The 21261-nt window shown below is 40.5% G+C and overlaps 1 protein-coding gene, 1 long non-coding RNA gene and 5 other non-coding genes across 7 annotated transcripts; 1 reads left to right on the top strand and 6 right to left on the bottom strand.

The window, feature by feature from the left end:
• Positions 1-1769: 1769 nt before the first annotated feature.
• Trnag-ucc lies at positions 1770-1841 on the bottom strand. Its single transcript has one exon. It is a non-coding gene; the product is annotated as a tRNA-Gly (tRNA).
• Positions 1842-1908: 67 nt separating this feature from the next.
• Trnal-uaa lies at positions 1909-2023 on the bottom strand. Its single transcript has 2 exons — positions 1986-2023; positions 1909-1953 (listed from the first exon to the last, which is right to left on the bottom strand). It is a non-coding gene; the product is annotated as a tRNA-Leu (tRNA).
• A 743-nt stretch (positions 2024-2766) lies between these two features.
• Positions 2767-2838, bottom strand: Trnag-ucc. The gene has a single exon. It is a non-coding gene; the product is annotated as a tRNA-Gly (tRNA).
• A 67-nt stretch (positions 2839-2905) lies between these two features.
• Positions 2906-3020, bottom strand: Trnal-uaa. Its single transcript has 2 exons — positions 2983-3020; positions 2906-2950 (listed from the first exon to the last, which is right to left on the bottom strand). It is a non-coding gene; the product is annotated as a tRNA-Leu (tRNA).
• A 2437-nt stretch (positions 3021-5457) lies between these two features.
• Positions 5458-5530, top strand: Trnae-uuc. The gene has a single exon. It is a non-coding gene; the product is annotated as a tRNA-Glu (tRNA).
• Positions 5531-7750: 2220 nt separating this feature from the next.
• Positions 7751-16804, bottom strand: LOC116922513. The gene is made up of 7 exons (XR_004394085.2): positions 16621-16804; positions 15377-16126; positions 15193-15312; positions 9276-9474; positions 9029-9218; positions 8846-8973; positions 7751-8783 (listed from the first exon to the last, which is right to left on the bottom strand). It is a non-coding gene; the product is annotated as an uncharacterized LOC116922513 (long non-coding RNA).
• Positions 16805-17227: 423 nt separating this feature from the next.
• Positions 17228-21207, bottom strand: LOC116923787 (enhancer of polycomb homolog 1). The gene is made up of 9 exons (XM_032930322.2): positions 20827-21207; positions 20418-20556; positions 20248-20348; positions 20045-20185; positions 19537-19980; positions 19169-19471; positions 18889-19037; positions 18245-18817; positions 17228-18172 (listed from the first exon to the last, which is right to left on the bottom strand). The coding sequence occupies exons 1-9, from the start codon at positions 20983-20985 to the stop codon at positions 18055-18057; spliced, it is 2127 nt and encodes a 708-aa protein (XP_032786213.1). The 5' UTR covers positions 20986-21207; the 3' UTR covers positions 17228-18054.
• Between the last annotated feature and the right edge of the window lie 54 nt (positions 21208-21261).

The following is a 21261-nucleotide window of genomic DNA, read 5'->3' as shown; positions in this document are numbered from 1 at the left end:
GGGAAAACGTGGGGAGAGAAGAGTGAGCGGGATTAGGAGACCCCTGCGAACCATCCATTGCAGATGCAATGGTTAGTTCGAGGGATTGGCGGAGAATACTGGAGGAAAGGGACTCAGTACAAGGTCTTGCATGTCTGCCGGCTGAAATAAACGAATTGAATTCCTTTTTACAGCCAAGGCAGACATACTGGGTGGTGTACTGAACCCCTCTCCTAGAATGTCTTTCTTTTATGTGTGTCTCCGCCAATTGTCTCTTGCGATCCCCAGACCAGGGACCGCTACCTCGCTCACCTTGACAGGATTTCTCCCCACATTTTAAAATGTTTGGCAGAGGAACTGGGATTTTAATGATTGTCCCATGGAGTCTTACTCTAGTAGAATTTCTACTAGATGCTCCTTCCTCTGCCATTGCTACCCTAGGCCCACTTACATGTAAGAGTATAAAACAGAAATTCTTATGAAGTAAAAATCAAAAATGAAATAAAATTCGGAAAAATATAGGGAGAAAAATTTAAAGACCAATTTAAAATATGAAGAAAAATATTTTTTTAAAAAGGATTTGATAGGATTAAAAAAAAATAATAATAATAAGGGAAATGGAAAAAAAATTTTCAAAGAACGGAAAATGATATGGTTTTGATGTAAAATGAGATTTAAAAGTAGTGAATATAAAAAAAATTTAAAAAAAAATTTAAAAATTTTCTGGGAACTTAGATTAAGATAAATAAAGATACCAAAATAAAAGTGCAAATTAGAAAATCTGAAAATAAAATATATTTTTTTTTTTTAAATAATAAAGTTTTAATCCGAAGAAAAAAAATTAGCGATCAATAAAGTGATTTAAATTTTAAAAAAAAAAAAAGATAAATCAATTAAAAATTAAAATAAATAAACAATTAGAATGGAATATTAAGATTAAAGAAAAAAATAGTATTGAATAAAAGCAAAATATTTGTTTTTGTAAAAACAGAAGAGTTTCTCGGATGAAGTTAGATAAAAAAGAAGAACGATATAACGAGCTAAAACATAACATCCATAAAAACCCAGAGCTCTTTAAAAACACGTCTGCTCTCGACAAAGTCTAGCAGACCTCTGTCACTGTCTGAGCGAATGAATAAAAAAAATTAGTGAAGAATAAAAACAAATAAAATTTTACACCAAAAAAAAATTGTGGAATAAAAAAAAATTTGTGAAGAATAAAAAAAAATTATAAACCGAAGAAAGTGTGGAATGAAATGAAAAAAGAAATTCAAGGATAAAAAGAATAAATAAATAAATTCTATGGAGTAATAAAATTAAAGAAATATATGCATTAAAATTCAATATTTGTTTTGGTTAAAGCATAAGAATTTTTTAAAGGGTTTTTTGGATGTCAATGGATAAAATGTAAAAATAATACAAGGAGCTGAAACACTTCATTAATAAAAACCAGAGCTTTTTAAAAACACGCCTGCTCTCCACGGGGTTTGGCAGAATACTACTTGGTTAGGATACCTGGCTCTCACCCAGGAGGCCCGGGTTCAATTCCCGGTATGGGAATAAACATAAAGAATTTGTCATGTATTGGGAACAGATTAATTGCATATATCATATTTATCTCCATTAATACTTCATGTTTCTGACCTGGCCTACCGAGGAATCAGACATTTTCCTCGTAGTTTTTTCCATACTTAATTCATTCTTGCTCATAACGTATGTAATTTTAGACAACAGGTGGCGGACTTCGCTCCTAAATATTCATGATTTTCCAAATTAGATAAATAATTTGTTGCGATGATCGAGAATCGAACTCGGGTCGATTGCTTGGAAGGCAACCATGCTAACCACTATACCACCATCGCTTATTAATACAGTAAGACACTTGTATTAAAAATCTACTCCGGAAGCACATTTTTCTAGAGAAGAAACTGTCAGGAGTGGGATTTGAACCCACGCCTTCATTGAAGACCAGAATTCAGATGCTTTTGTGAAGTAAGATTTATATCCTTAAGTCTGGCGCCTTAGACCGCTCGGCCATCCTGACTTATTTATATCAGTTGTACCATAATGAAAAATTACGCTGTTCATCAACAAACTCAATAAAGCACTTTACATTTAATTAATAACGTTTTCCGACAGCAAAGCTTTTGCTTCAGCTATCAGAAGAAGAAGAAGTAGTAGAAGAAGAAGAAGAAGAATATGGCTGCGGCTGCGGTGGCGGCGGCTTCTACCGTCACACCGGGAACCAGACAATAGAAATTCAACAACATCTGGTCTCTTAAATGTCCGGGCATGGCTTTGTAAAGCAAGGCATGGGTTGTTTAAAAAGTAAAGGGTTAGTTTCAACTAAGCGTTTATCGTAAAAATTATTGACGCCAATCCCATATTGTCTAGTGGTTAGTTTTTATGGAGGGGTTTTCCGGAAGGGAAAAATAAGATAAAGATAAAGAAACTAAGTGTTTATCGTAAAATTTATTGAGGCTAATCCCATATTGTCTAGTGGTTAGGATACCTGGCTCTCACCCAGGAGGCCCGGGTATAATTTCCGGTATGGGAATAAACATAAAGAATTTGTCATGTATTGGGAACAGATTAATTGCATATATCATATTTATCTCCATTAATACTTCATGTTTCTGACCTGGCCTACCAAGGAATCAGACATTTTCCTCGTAGTTTTTTCCATGCTTAATTCATTCTTGCTCATAACGTATGTAATTTTAGACAACAGGTGGCGGACTTCGCTCCTAAATATTCATGATTTTCCAAATTAGGTAAACAATTTGTTGCGATGACCGAGAATCGAACTCGGGTCGATTGCTTGGAAGGCAACCATGATAACCACTATACCACCATCGCTTATTATTACAGTAAGACACTCGTATGAAAAATCTACTCTGGAAGCACATTTTCCAAGAGAACAATCTGTCAGGAGTGGGATTTGAACCCACGCCTTCATTGAAGACCAGAATTCAGATGCTTTTGTGAAGTAAGATTTATATCCTTAAGTCTGGCGCCTTAGACCGCTCGGCCATCCTGACTTATTTATATCAGTTGTACCATTATGAAAAATTACGCTGTTCATCAACAAACTCAATAAAGCACTTTACATTTAATTAATAACGTTTTCCGACAGCAAAGCTTTTGCTTCAGCTATCAGAAGAAGAAGAAGTAGTAGAAGAAGAAGAAGAAGAATATGGCTGCGGCTGCGGTGGCGGCGGCTTCTACCGTCACACCGGGAACCAGACAATAGAAATTCAACAACATCTGGTCTCTTAAATGTCCGGGCATGGCTTTGTAAAGCAAGGCATGGGTTGTTTAAAAAGTAAAGGGTTAGTTTCAACTAAGCGTTTATCGTAAAAATTATTGACGCCAATCCCATATTGTCTAGTGGTTAGTTTTTATGGAGGGGTTTCCGGAAGGGAAAAATAAGATAAAGATAAAGAAACTAAGTGTTTATCGTAAAATTTATTGAGGCTAATCCCATATTGTCTAGTGGTAAGGCTTTAAGGGTATTTTCCAAAAGGGAAGAAACTTGTATTAAAAGGGTTCATTTTAAAATGTATTAAAATAAGGGAAAAGTACAAAAATATATTTAAAACAAAATACAATTAAATAAAATTGACTAAAAAAAAACTATTCTACTGAGAGTGGGGAATCTACGGGACTTGGGGGTTTTCCTCGTCTTCGGGGTTTGTTGCACCGTAGTGGAAGTGGGCACACACCATTTCCATTGATCCCTGGATTGCTGCTAATCGGGCCTTGATTCGAAATGCACCCCAGGACCGTCCATCGATACCAAGTATCGAGCGAATTTCTTCATTCCTGGGGTTCCATGATCCAAGGGACCCGATAACCAGGGGGAGAATCCTACCAAGGGAAGAATATTTAGCAATCTTTCGCTGGTAGGCATTCTCCATGCTCCCTGGTTGGTCATAGCAGACCACGACGTCAACCATCACCCGGCAACCAGATAATGTTAATTCAACATCTGGTCTTAGGCGTTGCCCGGGGATGGCTTTGTTGACAGTGACATCGTGGCCTTGCTTGACAAGCAGCGTTTCCAGGAGATCTTGGACGGTGTTGTGCCTCTTGGTGGCTAACTGGAGACCTTCTTCACAGTGATTAAGAACGTGATACCCAGTCTCGTTTTCCTTCCCACATCGTCGACAACTCGTATCCTGCTCCTGAGAGCAAAACCACGAGTGCCCCCGAAGAGGGAGGATGTCGAGCCGGGCTCTGTGAAGGTATCTCCAGTCGCGAAAGGAGAGGGGCGTACGGCAGGATACCAGGCGAGCCATGTCTTTCGATGTTCCTTCCAGGGAGAGGCAATGGGCTACAACTCCCTGGTGGCTCTTGTCGGTGAGCAGGTTCCTGGTATAGCGCTGCCGTGCTACTTTCCGAAGTCCGCGGACTGCCTTAACTGGGCTTACGGAGACGTCATCGGCGACAATTCTTAAATTTTCGTCGCCGGATACATCAATCCGCACTCCCAGTCGTTTGGCAGCTTGGCGGGCAAGAGTCCAAAGGTTAGACCCTGCCTCCGCGTACCTCAGTCTGTAGAGCCCCCCATCCATGGATCCTGAAAGATATTCCCCAACTGGTAACACTCCTGGATGCTCAGTTCTTAACCCTCGCCGAATGGTGTCGTGGAGCTGCTCTCGGCAAACATTCCTCACTGTAGGATCTCTACAAGTGAGGAGCTGAGCAGCTCTGGCGATGGTCCAGATATCAGCATCATCAGTGAGGCGGCATGTTCCTAGGCCCCCAACCCGCCGATCTGCATAGAAAAAGGGGACAGTTGCGTGGTTGGGTAAGTTGCAAATAAGGCCTAGGAACTTCCTGCACTCAGTGTCCAGTTGGGTAAGGGAATCTTTCAGGACCCGATCCGAAGCGAGGTGATGGGAAAGGGAGGGAAGAAGGTGACTACGGAAAATTTCAAGTTTTTGCCATGGTGCAAGGATGGAGGCGGCAATCTTGTCAAGGTTAGGGATAACGTCAGTTGGTGGTCGGAACCGCAATTTTCCGCCTATCGGTGTACCAAGATATGTTTCTTGGTCGTCTGGACCCAAGCACCGAATCAATTGATTATCAATTCGGCACTGGGTCTCAGACGGCTTGCCTTTGTCAAAGACCAGACAAGCACACTTCCCGGCATTAAATTGCAGTCCCAAGGTGTTAGCGGTGTGGTTTAAAACGTTTAAAATATTTTGGAGCTCGGAAGGAGAATTTGTAACCACGGCAATGTCGTCAGCATATGCCGTGGTTTTCACGAGCGAGCCAAATAATAAAAATCCGGGGTTAATATTGGACTTTCCGGCCCTGACGAGGGGCTCGGAAGCCAGGTTAAAAATATGGTAATATATGGTTTAATCCCATATTGTCTAGTGGTTAGTTTTTATGGAGGGGTTTCCGGAAGGGAGAAATAAGATAAAGATAAAGAAACTAAGTGTTTATCGTAAAATTTATTGAGGCTAATCCCATATTGTCTAGTGGTTAGGATACCTGGCTTTCACCCAGGAGGCCCGGGGTTCAATTCCCGGTATGGGAATAAACATAAAGAATTTGTCATGTATTGGGAACAGATTAATTGCATATATTATATTTATCTCCATTAATACTTCATGTTTCTGACCTGGCCTACCGAGGAATCAGACATTTTCCTCGTAGTTTTTTCCATACTTTATTCATTCTTGCTCATAACGTATGTAATTTTAGACAACAGGTGGCGGACTTCGCTCCTAAATATTCATGATTTTCCAAATTAGATAAATAATTTATTGCAATGATCGAGAATCGAACTCGGGTCGATTGCTTGGAAGGCATCCATGCTAACCACTATACCACCATCGCTTATTATTATAGTAAGAGACTCGTATGAAAAATCTACTCCGGAAGTACATTTTCCAAGAGAAGAAACTGTCAGGATTGGGATTTGATCCTTAAGTCTGGCGCCTTAGACCGCTCGGCCATCCTGACTTATATATAAAAGTTGTACCATAATGAAAAATTACGCTTTTCATCAACAAACTCAATAAAGCACTTTACATTTAATTAATAACGTTTTCCGACAGCAAAGCTTTTGCTTCAGCTATCAGAAGAAGAAGAAGTAGTAGAAGAAGAAGAAGAAGAATAAAGCCCTGGCGATGGTCCAGATATAAGCATCATCAGTGGGGCGGCATGTTCCTAGGCCCCCAACCCGACGGTCCGCGTAGAAAAACGGGACCGTTGCGTGATTGGGAAGGTTGCAAATAAGGCCTAGAAATTTCCTACACTCAGTGTTCAGTTGGGTAAGGCAGTCTTTCAGGACCCGACTCGAAGCGAGGTGATGGGAAAGGGATGGAAGAAGGTGGCTACGGAAGATTTCAAGTTTTTGCCATGGTGCGAGATGGAAGGCGGCAATCTTGTCGAGGTTAGGGATAAGGTCAGTTGGTGGTCGGTACCGCAATTTTCCGCCGATCGGTGTACCCAGATATGTTTCTTGGTCGTCTGGACCCAAACACCGAATTAATTGATCACCAATTCGGCACTGGGCGTCAGACGGCTTGCCTTTGTCGAAGACCAGGCAAGCACACTTTCCGGCATTAAATTGCAGCCCCAAGGTGTTTGCGGTGAGGGTAAAAACGTTTAAAATATTTTGGAGCTCGGAGGTAGAATTTGTAACCATGGCAATGTCGTCAGCATATGCCGTGGTTTTCACGAGCGAGCCAAATAACGCTAATCTCATATTGTCTAGTTGTTAGGTTTATGGAGGGGTTTCCGGAAGGGGAATAAACATGTATGGGGTAGGTGCATTTTAAAATATTACTAAAATTACATAAATAAAATAAATGGGAAAAAGTCTACTAATCTACTGGGTAGGGAGTTTATACGGGAAGAGAGGGGATAACCTTAGCTTCGTACGTCAACCAAATTGATGTACATTTGATGTTTCCAAGCCGAATAGATAGTCCAGAGAAATCAGGAATTCACAAAGAGACTCGTATGGTCCTCTGGTATTGGAAGTGATGTGAACAGCTCATTCAGAATAGCGTGAGGCACAGATCCAATCGCGTTGCACATGTCCAGCAATGCTATAGACATGTGCTTTCGTTTGGTCTTTGTCTCCTCGACAACCGTCTGTAAGAGCTGTGTATGTTGCTGAATACCATGGACCCCCGGGAGGAAACCCTTTTGCTCGGGATATAACCAGCCAAGGTCTGAAGCGACTTGCGTTATTCTCTGGCTGATAACTCTCGAGAACAGTTTGTAAATGGTAGGAAGAAGGGATATTGGTCTAAAGTTGGAATAGTCGCTAGTGTCCCTTTTCTTGAAAATGGGGAAAGTTCGCGATGTCTTCCAACAATTAGGAATCGCTAGCTTCCAAACCATTTTACAAACTTCTTCCAGCAGAATGCAGTTGAGGTCGATGGCTCTAAGATGACGGTATTCTAGGCCATCAACCCCTGGGGATGTGTTGGTAGCCTGGCGAAGCTTAGCTTCAAGCTCTTGTTGGGTTGGCGAACGATTAAGGAAGTTCATCTGGTCCTCTGATGGTTGGGACCAGCCGCAGGAGTCGTAGAGTACCCTCGCACTTTGGCACTGCTGCGGAGATGGTCTCAATCGGTTATACGTCCTCTTGAGATATTCCTCCCTTAGAGTGTGCGCCTGGTCATTATTCGACAAGTCCTGTGGCCACGGCGGTGAAATCTTCAGTACGGTTTTCAAGTCTTCAACCCCTGCGTCGTTAGCCTCAGCTTGGCTACAGAATAACACGTTGCGAAAATTGTTGTCGTATAAAGGCAACATATTATTTTCGTGCCAAATTTTGGGATATAGACATATTAGAATACTGACACACATAAACAGTGTTCTGTGACGTTGGGGTTATAGCTACCACCCTTGACATAACGACGCGTCCTGCATGGTTCAAATCTCATAAATAAATATTGTAGCATTTTGTCGATAAAAATGTGAAAATGGAGGTTGATGGAACATCATCTTCACGTGACTGACCGTGAGTAAACTTGATGACCTTTACGGTAAGTGGGAGAAGAAATGAAAGAACTACGGGAGTAGAGTGGTAGAATGGTGGGTGGAAGGTCGGAGGTGAAGAAGGGATAGAGAATGCAAAAATAAATAAATTTTTTTGAATTTCCACTCCCCTCACTCTTTGGGGGATGGGGAGTTTAGGGACTTTAACAATGTAGTCGTCCAGGTGGGATGGTAAAAATCTTTTTCTCTCGCTAGCTCTAACGGGACCAGGAGTGGTATCCTCCGGTGCAGGAGCGGAGGTTGGTGCGGGAGTGGAAGCGGAAGCGGCAGCGTGACATTGATCAGCAGTGGATACTGGTGTGGGATCGGCAGCGAGTGCGAGTGTGGGATCAGCAGTGAGGATGCTGGAGGATTCACCTGAGGCATTGTCCTCCATTGCTACAAAGGTAGCAGGGAAAAGCCGCGTGACGTTTATCCTCATCTGAGATCTGAAGACCCAACTCATCACACAAGATGTGTAGCTGTCAGCGTTCGTTGGCGGAAAGGGTATCCGGAAACTCGAAAGAGAGGTCATAACCACCAGCCCACTCCTCCAAGAGGTCTCTGTAATCATCAACGTCATCATCAGAATCGGATTCTGATGAATAGTTTTCTGATTCAGATTCCTCTGGTAGGAGCAGGTCGTGGTCTCCAATGGGATACTCCTTTTCCACGCAATCGTGGGCTAGACGAAGAAAACTCACGAATTGGTCCCTCTCCTCCTCTGCTAGCTTTCGCTTAAGCATAAAGGTGGCAAGGTACCCATACTGGGCCTCTTCGGTCTTCCACCACTATAAAAAAATTAAGAACGTTAACTTTATGCTTTAAAACGGTATTAAATATAATAAATTACGTGATTAACGAACGCTTTGAATGCGCCCACATTCCCTCTACGGTGTTTGTATGCACGCCCATTACAGGATCCTTATAAAACTGAGAGTGGTTCACGACTTTACGGTTCCATGTTCGTATCCAAGAAGGCTAATAATAAAAATAGTTAATAAAAACGTAAGTAAAAATAACTACTTGTACTTACTTCAATTTCCGGTATGCTAGCAAACAATCGGACAAGATTGTGGTACCCGGAAGATTGAAATGTTTTATAAGAGGGATGAGCGTTGACGCCTTTCTATTTTTCACGGGAACCATAAAGCAGCGGTTGGATCACCGCTCAACCCCTCCAAACACCCAAAATCCGTCCCGCCTTTTGCCACGATTGTACTTACCTGAAAATAAGCGTAATAAAAACAACCGCCAATGTAATAGAACAACTTGTAACTTACGCTTTCCAAACATGGATTTGTCAATTTCCACAGTTGTCCCGGGGCCTCCGATTGGTTCCAACAGTCCGATAACGGTCTGAACGGCAACCTCTAGGCATTTCCTACCCCAGGACACCACCGTCCACCTATTGCCAATATCCAGCTACCGTCTGGTTTCCTCGTGGGTGTAACACATAAACCAGAAGTACGTTAACGCTATCTAGAAAAAAATGAAAAAGTTATTATCTTTTTCAGCATTGATTACAATAATAATTTACACTTGCACAACCCCGCACAAGCAGCTAGCTAAATTTTTTGAGTAAGGAATGTTTCAAAGCCTTACCTCAACATTTCCAAATGTCGCTTAAAAAAACACACCCCGTAAGGGTTTCAAAAATGACCTGACCTGTTACTTGACCTGAAGAAAAGAAGCAAGATGTAGACTTTCCCAACCCTGTCCCGTCGTGTCCATCACCCCGTCTACACTACCTATTAAACAAACAACAACAAAAAACCCGTTACCCCGCCAATAGGTGGCTTTCAACATTTAAATCGGTGTTCGGATTTTTGTGCAGGATACATTACTTGGCCATGGTACAAGTTGAAATTTAGAATTTATCCCTGAGATATTTTCCTTGGGAAAGATTGAAGGCTATCCCGTGATTATGGGCCCCAAAATGTTTATTGTTTCCCCAGGGGTTCCAGCCGGGTTTTGATTGGTTGTCAATTGGAGGGAATTATCGCGTGTAAACTGGGGATTTTATCTCCAAAAAAGCTGTTATTTTTCCAGGAAACTTTTTGAAAGGTACTTGTTTACCTTTCCACAACACGAAAAATAACAGCTTTTTTGGAGATAAAATTTTTTGTATTATATCAGCACAGAGGTATAGCACACGATTCCAAAAGATTTTGTAATAAAACTAACTACAACTTAATTAAATATATTATTTTTCATTTCCCTCCTATAGGGCCCGAGAGGACAAATACCCCAGGTCGGAATTCAGCCTTGGCAACTCAGCATCCGATCTTGGTCTATAGTAAATAATCCCGTGATATCTTTCCGATCAGCGCTTAAAGAAAAGGTTGCCCAAAGCCAGTATGCAATTCTTCCGAATTTTCCAAATATCGTCCAACTAGCTTTATTGAGGACAACCACAAGCTCATCAAAACTTAAGCAAAATATAGCAATTTATTAATTTTAATAATAATACTAATGGTTTTTCTTTTGCCATAATTATTCTTTTGAAATCAAATCTTGTAGGCATATTTGTAAAATTCCACAAATCAACATCCGATTCAGGTCCTTTCAACATTTTATTTTAAAAAATTTGAAAAACATGCATTTCTTACATAAATAGTACATAAAAGTTAAAAAATATATATAAAAGGGATTAAACCGCATTGATCAAAATATAAAAATTAAATACGCAATGACGGTAAAGCCTTGATTCCCCCCATGCTTTTGAGGAAAAGCTCAAGAATGGACACGTAAAGTACTGACGCGCCAGAATATTAAATACCAGAATATATTGGTTTTAATACCATGTTGTTTCCTTGCTAACGTTGGTGGCCTTCGGTAATTGTTCCTGCTCCCTAGGTACAAGGGAGCAGTACATTTACAGTGGGTACCGAAAGTATCCGTACGGCTGAGAGGATCAGTAGGGAAAACGCGTTTTTCAAAACGCTCCCATAAATAGAATTCTCGGTGGAATTCAATAAAAAAATTTTGTAAGGTTAATATTAGGGTGGGGTTTCATGTGATTTTTTTTTTGAATTTTTCAACAACGCGATATGTGGTTTGTATCGCGTTCCAAAAGTATCCGTACGGCCGAGAGGCCTAGTAGGGAATGGGCTTACTTTGGAAGCCTGTTATTCGGTAACTACCTAATATTATAGGGTGGGAAAGTTCTTAAAAAAAAGAGCTGCATTAGCTCTATATGTGATTATCAGAACATATTTTTTGAGTTTCATTTATAGTAATGAAATTCAATATGAAAACACGGATTATAATTTTTCCGTTTTTTCTCCCTCGATTCCCCTTCACCAGTGTTGCCATATCCCAAAATCATTACCCTTTCTCTAATTTTCTTCCGCATTCATGGGGGGACGGCAATCTTTTTTCCGTCGGAAGAAAAAAAGAGAAAGGGTAATGATTTTGGGATATGGCAACACTGGTGAAGGGGAATCGAGGGAGAAAAAACGGAAAAATTATAATCCGTGTTTTCATATTGAATTTCATTACTATAAATGAAACTCAAAAAATATGTTCTGATAATCACATATAGAGCTAATGCAGCTCTTTTTTTTAAGAACTTTTCCACCCTATAATATTAGGTAGTTACCGAATAACAGGCTTCCAAAGTAAGCCCATTCCCTACTAGGCCTCTCGGCCGAACGGATACTTTTGGAACGCGATACAAACCACATATCGCGTTGTTGAAAAATTCTTTAAAAAAATCACGTGAAACCCCACCCTAATATTAACCTTACGAAATTTTTTTATTGAATTCCACCGAGAATTCTATTTATGGGAGCGTTTTGAAAAACGCGTTTTCCCTACTGATCCTCTCAGCCGTACGGATACTTTCGGTACCCACTGTACATACATTTTGTTTTGATAAAATGTGGTATCATTTGTTTTAGGCTAATGTAAATGGATGGCAGCATGCGATTGTGGCCGATTGGTCGCCGATTCTATTTCTCCAGGTCCACCCCTTGAGAAAAAGCGGGAAAAGGGAAAAGTGGTAGAAATTTTGGAAATTTTGGGAAATCACGGAAATTTAAAGAAATTACGGAAATGAAAACAAGTGTTCTTAAAACGTCCGATAAAGTGTTTTGGATGATTATTTAGTTAATTTTAACAAATTCAGGTTTATTACAGGTGAATTACTCGTGGACTGTTGGTAATTTCGTATATTTTTTTACAAACCGCCATTATTTGGAAACATTCTTTTCTTGTGTAGCTATATGGCAACTCTGTAGTCGCTAGATAACAAATATAGCAGACGACTTAAATACTTGAAAATGGCGCTATGAAAAATTGGGCATTTTCTGTTTTTTCGGAAGGATGAACTAAATCTGGCGTCTCATATGATCACTATCCTTAAACAACTAAGGTATAAACAGAGTTGCCGTTCGATCACTAGTTCGCGATCGATTGATCTCGATCTCGATCAAAAAAAATTTTGACCGTTTCGATCGTTTCGATTGATCAAAAATGAAATGATCGATCGATGATCGAAATCGATCGAATCGATCGCGTTAAATTTTTATCATTGTATTTCTGTTTGAATCTTTCCAGCAATTACACAGCAATAAACAGCATTATTTAGTGGGGTTACCAGACGTTTTTGAGGATTTTTTTTCCCACTCACGACAGCAGGAGCCATTTAACTTCAAAAACAGCAACATATTGAAATTCAAATTAGATAGCTTGCATCTCTTAGAAGTGAAAATTAAGCCTGCCGTACTGCATAATCTCTCACAAGCTGCTGAAGAAGGTAGACCACTATTATACTTCTAATGGAAATATAAATATAAATTAATAATGTATAAATGAGCAAGAATTAGGAATAGAGCAGTAAAACATCCTACGTTGCACGTTCTCCACAAATGCGAAAATCTCATTTGTGTCCAAGTTGGTCTGCTGCGGCTGCAGCGTCTTATGGAGAAACCAACTTCTTCATGTTAAAAAATAAGTTTTCATAAATATAATTAAGATTTTCCCCCTTTTCTTCCTAGTAGTGGGTACCCTATTTATTTTTCATTTCCCAATTTTTTTTTCTAGCCCTCGTTCTATCTGGTTTATTTTTATTTAGCTATTGTTTGTGAATGGTTTGTTGTTCATCCCCTTGTAGCAGACGAATTTCGGGCAGCAAACGAAATTCTTCGGCTAAAAGAGACGAGCAACTTACAAACAAAAATAAAATAAAAATAAAGTAGATAGAACTGGAGCTAGAAAAAAAAATTAGGAAATGAAAAGATGAATAGGGTACCCACTTCTAGGAAAAAAAGGGGGAAATCTAAATTATAGTTATGAAAACTTAATTTTTAACGTGAAGAAGATGGTTTCTCCATAAAACGCTGCAGCCGCAGCAGACCAACTTGGACACAAATGAGATTTTCGCATTTGTGAAAAACGCGCAACGCAGGATGTTTTACTGCTCTATAGAGAAAAAAAAACACGCGAAGTTCGTCTACTATCTGAAAAAAGTTTTATGTCGTCTGATTAATGAATGTTTTAAAAACTTTCTGTATCCGCCACTAGGTGTCACCACAGTCGAGATCGATTTCGTTCAACCCCTTTCGATCTCGATCTCGATCCTGATAAATCGGTTTGATCAATCGATTGATCTCGATCGCAAAAATCTCGATCGATCGATCAATCGATCTCGATCATTAAATCGATCGCGGCAACTCTGGGTATAACAACTAGGGATCAACCACGAGCATATCGGGGCGCTTTTTTTCCAATCGGGGTTCACATTTCGGGGCATCGGGTTGGAGCTTTCGGGGCTCAATCGGGGTACGTAATCAGCGATGCAACCCCGATTGCAACTAATCGACTTATGATAAAACCTAATCGAACGAGTATTTCGACCCGACAGCCCCGATTACAACCCCCATTATACCTTATTCTGCCCGCCTACCCCAATTTTTTTACAATTAATGCGGCTTGAAATTATAAATAAAATAAAATGAAATCATTTTCTTTAATTTGATTCCACTTTCTCTTGGTTTATCCGGTGGGTAGTAGTAGAAATTACGGAAAAATAGAGAAATCACGGAAAAATAGGGAAACCGCGGAAATTTAGGGAAAAGTACGGGGATTCCGGAATTTACGGTATTTTGGGAAAAACTAGAAATTACGGATATTTACGGAAATCACGGAAATGGAAAAAAAAATACGGAAAAATTTTCTCGAGGTTCACCCTAGAAAAGAGTTGGCGACCACTCGATTGTGGGCTGGATCCTCCTTACTGCTGTCTAAAAATAAAGTGTCTGAAAACTAGAAATAAGTCGTGTGCTTTATAGACCATAATATAAACTTAAAAGAACAAATATAATATTTATGCAACTTATACATTCCTTCATCGAACGCACTGTATATAAATAAATTTAAAAACCTTTACGCTTCCTAATTCTTTTCCCGATCTTCAGATTGTTAGAAAGACGACTAACTCTTCAAGCTTTTTATGTTTTGCGGATGCAGCATAAAGAAAAGTTCCCTTCCTTTAATATCTGGGTTTGTGTCTTCATATGACGACCTGTTCGGCTAATAGACCTACTTCACCATGATGTAATCCTTTTTTTTTTTTTTCATCCTCGTACACGTTTGGGCGTAGACAAAAAGGTCATCCTTTAATTAAGCATTCATGATAGCATTGCCAAGAAATTTCACTCCGAGATAGCTCTCAAAGCACAGTGAGATCCATACCTAGACGTCAATTACAAGTTAATTCTAGTAGTTCACTAATAGACGGTAAACTGTGATAGTTATTCTGAGCGCGGAAATTCAACCGAAGTGAACTGAGGAGAAACATGGGACGAACTTAAGCCACAAGCAAGTCTATTAACAGTGAAAAACTGCAACTATATAATTGTAGCCATACGTATTTTAAGTAAACTACGAAGACTATTTCTTTCAATAAATTACCTGTATCACTCGTTTCCTCAAAAGTTCTAGAGAAATTAAATAAAGTATCTGTAAAAAGCTCATTACTGTCCCGTTGCATAAGAAATGAATGAGACATGCGTGTACCGGTTGACTTTCGATATATGCTAAGTAGCGCTCTCCAAGACGTTGTCTAGAATTTCTTTTGCCGAAGCCAAGAACCCAAACGTCAACAAGACAAAGCCTAGGAGAGGCTACCTAGCAAATATGTTATGCGTATTGTGGGAATTTTTAACCACGATCTTGAAGTTGTTGTCTGATTACCTCTTCCCTTGGTTAAAGCAGATTGCAGTCCATGTAACGGCGTAATCCAGATGTTGCCGCTCAGAGTGGATCGAGTCACATAAAATACGAAACTTGAAAGGGCCTTCGACTACGCGCTACCTAATACGGCGAACAGTAAATTATAATTCAATGTTGATTATGTTGGCATAAGAGACAATCTTACACCATCGAAAATTTACTAAATGTGTTTTGTTGTTTTTTAAGTAAAAACAAAAAGTGAAGTGAGCTACGTGTTCACACTACAGGACACACAAGTCAGCGGGGAAGGGCGATTGAGCAAAATTGGGAAAGAACGTCGCGGTCGACTGCCACGCGGCGTTTGAGACGCGGGCTAACTGTGATGCCGGTATTAGACAACAACTGAGAAAGAACTGAGGATAAAAAGAAACAATCTTGAGCAACCACGTTGAAAAAAGAAAGCATGGATAGAAGGAATGGTGGAAAGATGCAAGAAATAAAGGCTGTCCTTCGTAAAGGATTCGGCTTGTCATATTCTGCAAGGTAAGCCAGGTACGGGATTTCCCGAAGAATTTCAGGTATGTGGGTGCTAGCCCTACAGCTGATTCCACACAGCGCGACGAATGCCATCGAAACAATCAGAAGACCCACGGCTCACGTTCGCCTACTCGTCCGTTCAAGTAGCTTCACGAATCGGCCTTGAAAGGCTGATGCCTCCCCTCTCCGAACACTTCCGCATTTTTTCGCGCAACGCTCTGCACTAGCTGCAGTTAACCGAAAGAGGAGGGGACTTTCGATTGACTGCAATGGAACTTTGGATTGTCGTAGATTATTCGTGACTCAGCCGTTGAAGAATGCGGCGTTACACCGCTTCAGGTGAAAATCTTAGGCATTCGGCGCCACCTCTGCCTCCTGGTACATCGCAGTAGCATGGAATTGGCGTCACGAGAATTACCTTAAAAGGCATCCAGAAAGGAATTCCTATTTTAGCGAGTACTCCCGAATTCATGTTACAGATGAGCAGGACAACAACTTTCAACTCAATATTTTGTATCCAGATATTGTCAAAAGGAATCCACATCACGAGGCCAAAAATTAAGTTTTAAAACCCGTAAATAAAAGAACCGAATATGTCCAGCTTTTAAATTATCGTGGCAGTTAAAGTTAGCACCTGACGTTCTACCGTCGAATGTGAAACTCGAACAACGTTCAGGGGAAGACGGGTCACTTTAAATGGGGAATGAACTAGAGAAAAACGTTTCAGTTACCGGTACCGGTCGTACTTGTGACAATCATACAGTATTCATGGCAAAATTTATCAGAAAGCAAAATCAAAAGCTTTCGGCACCGTTGCAATTTTGCTTACAAAGTCTAGCATTCTTTTTGTTTACACTTTTACATTTACTATAATTGAAAGTAATAATGCTTTTAGTTTACAATTATGATTACCTGGTTGCGGACGGAAAATAACTGAAAGAAGGTTTAGTTCAGAAGCAGCTATACGTAAACCTGCGAAGCCCTAGCAAGGAATTTCAGCAACCTTGAGTTATAGACCGTTACGATGTTGCTTGCCTTCTAAATGCAAGTGTTTGCAGTAAGCTGATGGCGCCAAGATCTCAAGTGACCTTCACTAAGTTACGGAGGATAAGAGAAATGAAAGAAAGAACCATGTGGTTGGAATGTTGCGAACATTCCACAGGAATGCGAGGAATGTGTACTATCTGCACGAATGAGCAATGACTATTTTGGGTATCAACGTCATTTCGATTTTGCTCGTCGACTTGTTCAGATAACCCTAAATGGTAATAGTTCGACTTTCAATCGACACGCCACTTCTCACAGTACTAGATCATGAAGATGGAGTCCAGTTCGCGAAACGATTCGCAACTAGAACACGACATCAAAGAAGCCTGAGCTGAACGAGTTGAGGAAATACGACGTACTTAAAAAAAGAAGAAAAAAAAAACAACCTATGATCCGCACAGATTTAGCTCAATAACACCAAGGTATTTGATTGATAAACAGCAATGAAACGAAATAAACATAAGACGGGGGATTTCAACAAAATACATGTATTTACACACACACGAACGACACTGTACATTCACGAATATTTCGCTTTTCAGACTCTCTTGTTTTTACGCAATTTTCGATGAAGATGGTACTCCAGCTTAAAAAAAAAAAATAATAATTGGGGAGATGAGGGAAAAAACTTCACTGTGGGAAAAAGCATTTTTGTTGTTGGAGCCAAAATTATCACACTCAGCCTTGTGCTCTAGGCTGTACTTTACAAGAGGCTCCAGCATTTCGCACGGAGGGTTTCTTTCCAAATTAAAATGGAACATTACAAAAAGTTTCAAATCGATCATTGAAAAAGACCAATTAATGCATTTGTCGGTTAACCTTGACACAAGCATGATTACTTTAAACCAGCTGTCAAACCGACATGCTTCCACGGAAAGCAAAGACAAGTGGCTGCAAAACAAGACAAATTCACGGCCAAGGAAAATTACGAAATTCCTACAGGTGCCATCCAATGCCAATGAGTTGGGAGACCAGCTGCTTATTGATCCTCCATAGAAATTTTTTGCCTCTTCATCGAAGCTCATATCTTCGCGTAATACGTAAGATCGTGTTTGGTTCTCCTTAAATAAATGAACACTTATGCGAAAAATGGAGCACGTTATCATTAGAATGACAAATGTACATGTGACGCTTTCTACATAAGCGAACTCTCATAGAGAATACGGATAAGTAACTGAAGACTATCCCTGAGTAAAAAATGAATAATAACCATTGGCGATATGAACAATCTACAATGACAAAGGAAAAGGGGGTGAGAAAAACAGGTTGATTTTCCGCAGGGATCTGTTTTAATGCAAGTCACGTGACTTCCATGGCAAACGTAGAGTCGATCAAAAGGAAATCGACAACAGTTTGGTTATTTTGGTCCTTGTCTTCAGCAGTGTGTATGTCACCCAAGCACGGATTCACCATTGAACTGTTTTATTACAAGAGTCGTTAGTGAAGAAGTGCATGTAAAACAATCGATTATAGTGAAAACTATAATTACCAATCGTTATTCGGCAAAGAGGCACTCTTGGGAATTTTCCAGAATGGAGAATCGGTCGCAGTTGACGGTGATCCTACTCCGTTCAAGTGAACAGAGGGAAGGGGTTTTTTGCCGTTCGGTTCCTGCGGACTGGCCTCTCCCGTAACATCTTCGGGTTGGACAGAGTCGAAATAATTCCACCAGTCTAGATCCATTTTCCCAATAGAGGACGCAGTGTCACCAATAACGTTGAAATTCGAATTGGTGACGCAAGGTGGGCTAAACTCAGCCGGTGGCACTCTAAAGCCGTCTAGACCCGCATCGAAAAACAAACTGTCAACGGTCGGGGAATCGAAATTCTGATAATGATCGTTTTTGTCATCCGTATGGATATCAACTGAACCGACAGTATTACTACTGGGCTCGTTGCAATTCGATTCGATCAGTGGTTCGGCGGGTGAACTTGGCCTAAAATGTTTCCAGCTTGTTCGGATTTCTTCCTTCAAATCTTCAGATAGAGTCGGATGGCTAGATCTGTCATCCATACTGCCCCAAGTGGCTTCAAACGGAGAAGAAGTGCGATCCAGGACAACCCTATGATGCAGAAGGTTAAAACATGTAAATCAACACACCTACCGAGTCAGTAAAGCCAAAAATTAACGAACCTTCCTCCCCGCCCAACACGTCTGCGGGCTAACCCAATGCAACGAGGCCGAGGCGTCGCCAAAGAAGTCAGACAGAATCGGAACCTCTTATCAGCTAACCCACCATCATCGGGACCATAGTAAGGATGTGGACTTGACACCTGGGTCGGCTACAATACAAACGATAGAATTTTTTTCTTTTTTTAGAACTCAGAAACAGAAACAGTTTGTATGATACGATAAGCAATTTTTCTGCGAGGGCACGCCTACGTTCAGAACCTACGAATCGCTGAGAACTTACAGCAAGGTAATTGCAGTGAAGTTTACGCCGAAATGTAAAGGGGCCTTGTTTTTCGATGTCGGATTCAGCTTCATCAGCCTCGCTTTGGGATGCAACAACGGCACTTTCTGCCTCATCCTCAGAGCTCGCAGAAGGTCCATCGCTAAAACAACTCATACCACGCACTGATGATGCGACTGATGCCGATACTGTTGACGCAGTCGGTGTAGGAACTCCGATTGCTGTCAATCCTCCTCGGGTTGTGGAATTCTTGTGCCGCCGTTTACGGTAATTCCGGCGTTCTTTTCGGATCAGCAGCTCGTCCTTGTACAATTTAATTCGGTTTAATAAAGGAAAACGTTTAAGTTGCACTGTAAGAACCATCTTACTTTGAACGATCGCCCTCGATTTGTTTGTATAGAAGGAAGGTTCCCGGTCAAGGGGGGAATGGCATTAGACCATACATTAGAGCTCTGAATAGTGGACAACGGTGCTGAATTGGGACGTGGTTGTTGCTTAACTTGCGATGTTAATTCATTGATGACATGTCCCGAATAGTCAGAGAGCTGATACCGTTTCTCGTACACTTCGATTCCAAAGTGCACCACTTCTCGCTTAAACTTTTCTCTCTTTTTTATCATATCCAAAAGTGATAATGCACGACTCAAATCTCTCCTCAATTTCAGCATTTTTTCGTATGAAGCCTCATCATTTTTCCGATGCTTACGCGTTTGCATCTTTTCAGTTCGGCGCCTAAACGCGATATACGGATTGCCGCTGGAACCGGTTCCTCCGAATTTTTCCGTCTTTACTTGCGGAATTAACGGATTGAGCTGTAAAAGACCGATCCATCAGCTTAAGCCATAGAAACAATTACCGACATGAATAAAAACATACCATTTTGAGACGTTTGTTTAGCCAATAATCATATACTGCAATTATATAATCATTGTCTTGTTTCAACAATGATTTTGCCTCATTGAGTGTAACTACAGTTTGGCCCGAATTTTTTTCCAACCTGTCCATCATTTCTTCAAACTGAATTAAACACAAAGAAATAAACTATGTTTGTATTTGATTACCAATGTGGATATAGATACCTGTAATGGAGTAATGTCTAACTTTCCTGCTTGAGAATTAATCCACCTCTCATCATCTGAATCCATGTCGTAGTCTGGAATGTCTTGTTCCATTGTAAATGCTGTTCCATATATTTTTAGTTTAAGTATCATTATGACAATACTATCTATCACATAATTATTTGACATACGTTGCATGTGAATAAGATTTCTTGGCACTTTCCATTCTCCTGGGTAACATCTGCTGTAGCAGCCTGCTTCATCAACCTGGAACACTTCTGGAGTGGGAATAATCAAGCCAGTAACAATGGCACGCTGAAGGTGGTGTTCCTGTAATTAAAAAAAACACAATTTTAAATTTGTCACTATAACTTAGAAAAGAAATTAAATACAAATGAAACTAAATGTTAAACAAAAAAATCAGGAGGGAATATCCAGGAATGACTGTAACGAAACGCGAAGTCAATAATTTCGAGTTTCAAAATTCAGATTTACAGTTGAATTTGGCGCCAACCGAAGGAGCATCCAAGATGGCGGCAATTTCCGTTGTCCGCCATCTTTAATGATAATTTACACAATTATGCCAAAATCAAAAATTACCGTTTCTTCTTCTTTCTCCATGCCGGTTGGCATTTGAGGGACTGCACGATTAATAATCGTAAAGTCCGGTAAATCTGGCAGTTCATGAGCCATGAAAACGGCCATGGGCTTGGCGGCATCCAAAGCCCGGGCACGAAACGATAACTTCGTCGTGCTCATCTTGAAGAGCCCGGTAGTCTGCTGAGCCGATCAAGCAATTTGTTGAAATTCTAGCCCAACGTAGGGCTATAAGGGTCCTACCCCGCACTAATTAACACAGCATCTTATCTAACACATAGCCATATTGTTGTTTCTGGTAGAAGCACTATCCTAGGAGGAAATAATCACACAATTTCTTCAAGCAATCTGCTGGTAAGTTTTGCTCGTGCCAAGATGGCGGACAAGCGATGAAAATTCGACGCAGAAGACAAACTTTAAACCCCGCCCTTCCCTACT

The sequence above is a fragment of the Daphnia magna genome, linkage group LG5 (genome assembly GCF_020631705.1).
Source record: "Daphnia magna isolate NIES linkage group LG5, ASM2063170v1.1, whole genome shotgun sequence".
Classification (NCBI taxonomy): domain Eukaryota; kingdom Metazoa; phylum Arthropoda; class Branchiopoda; order Diplostraca; family Daphniidae; genus Daphnia; species Daphnia magna.
This window is presented reverse-complemented; position numbering and strand designations above follow the sequence as displayed.

Excerpts from the sequence above, each read along its gene's own strand:
- LOC116923787 (XM_032930322.2), bottom strand. The coding sequence starts at position 20,985 with ATGAGCACGACGAAGTTATCGTTTCGTGCCCGGGCTTTGGATGCCGCC. Across the intron at positions 20,186-20,247 it reads TAGACATTACTCCATTACAG|TTTGAAGAAATGATGGACAG; the intron begins GTATCTATATCC and ends TGTTTAATTCAG. Across the intron at positions 19,038-19,168 it reads TTCACTGCAATTACCTTGCT|CCGACCCAGGTGTCAAGTCC; the intron begins GTAAGTTCTCAG and ends TTTGTATTGTAG.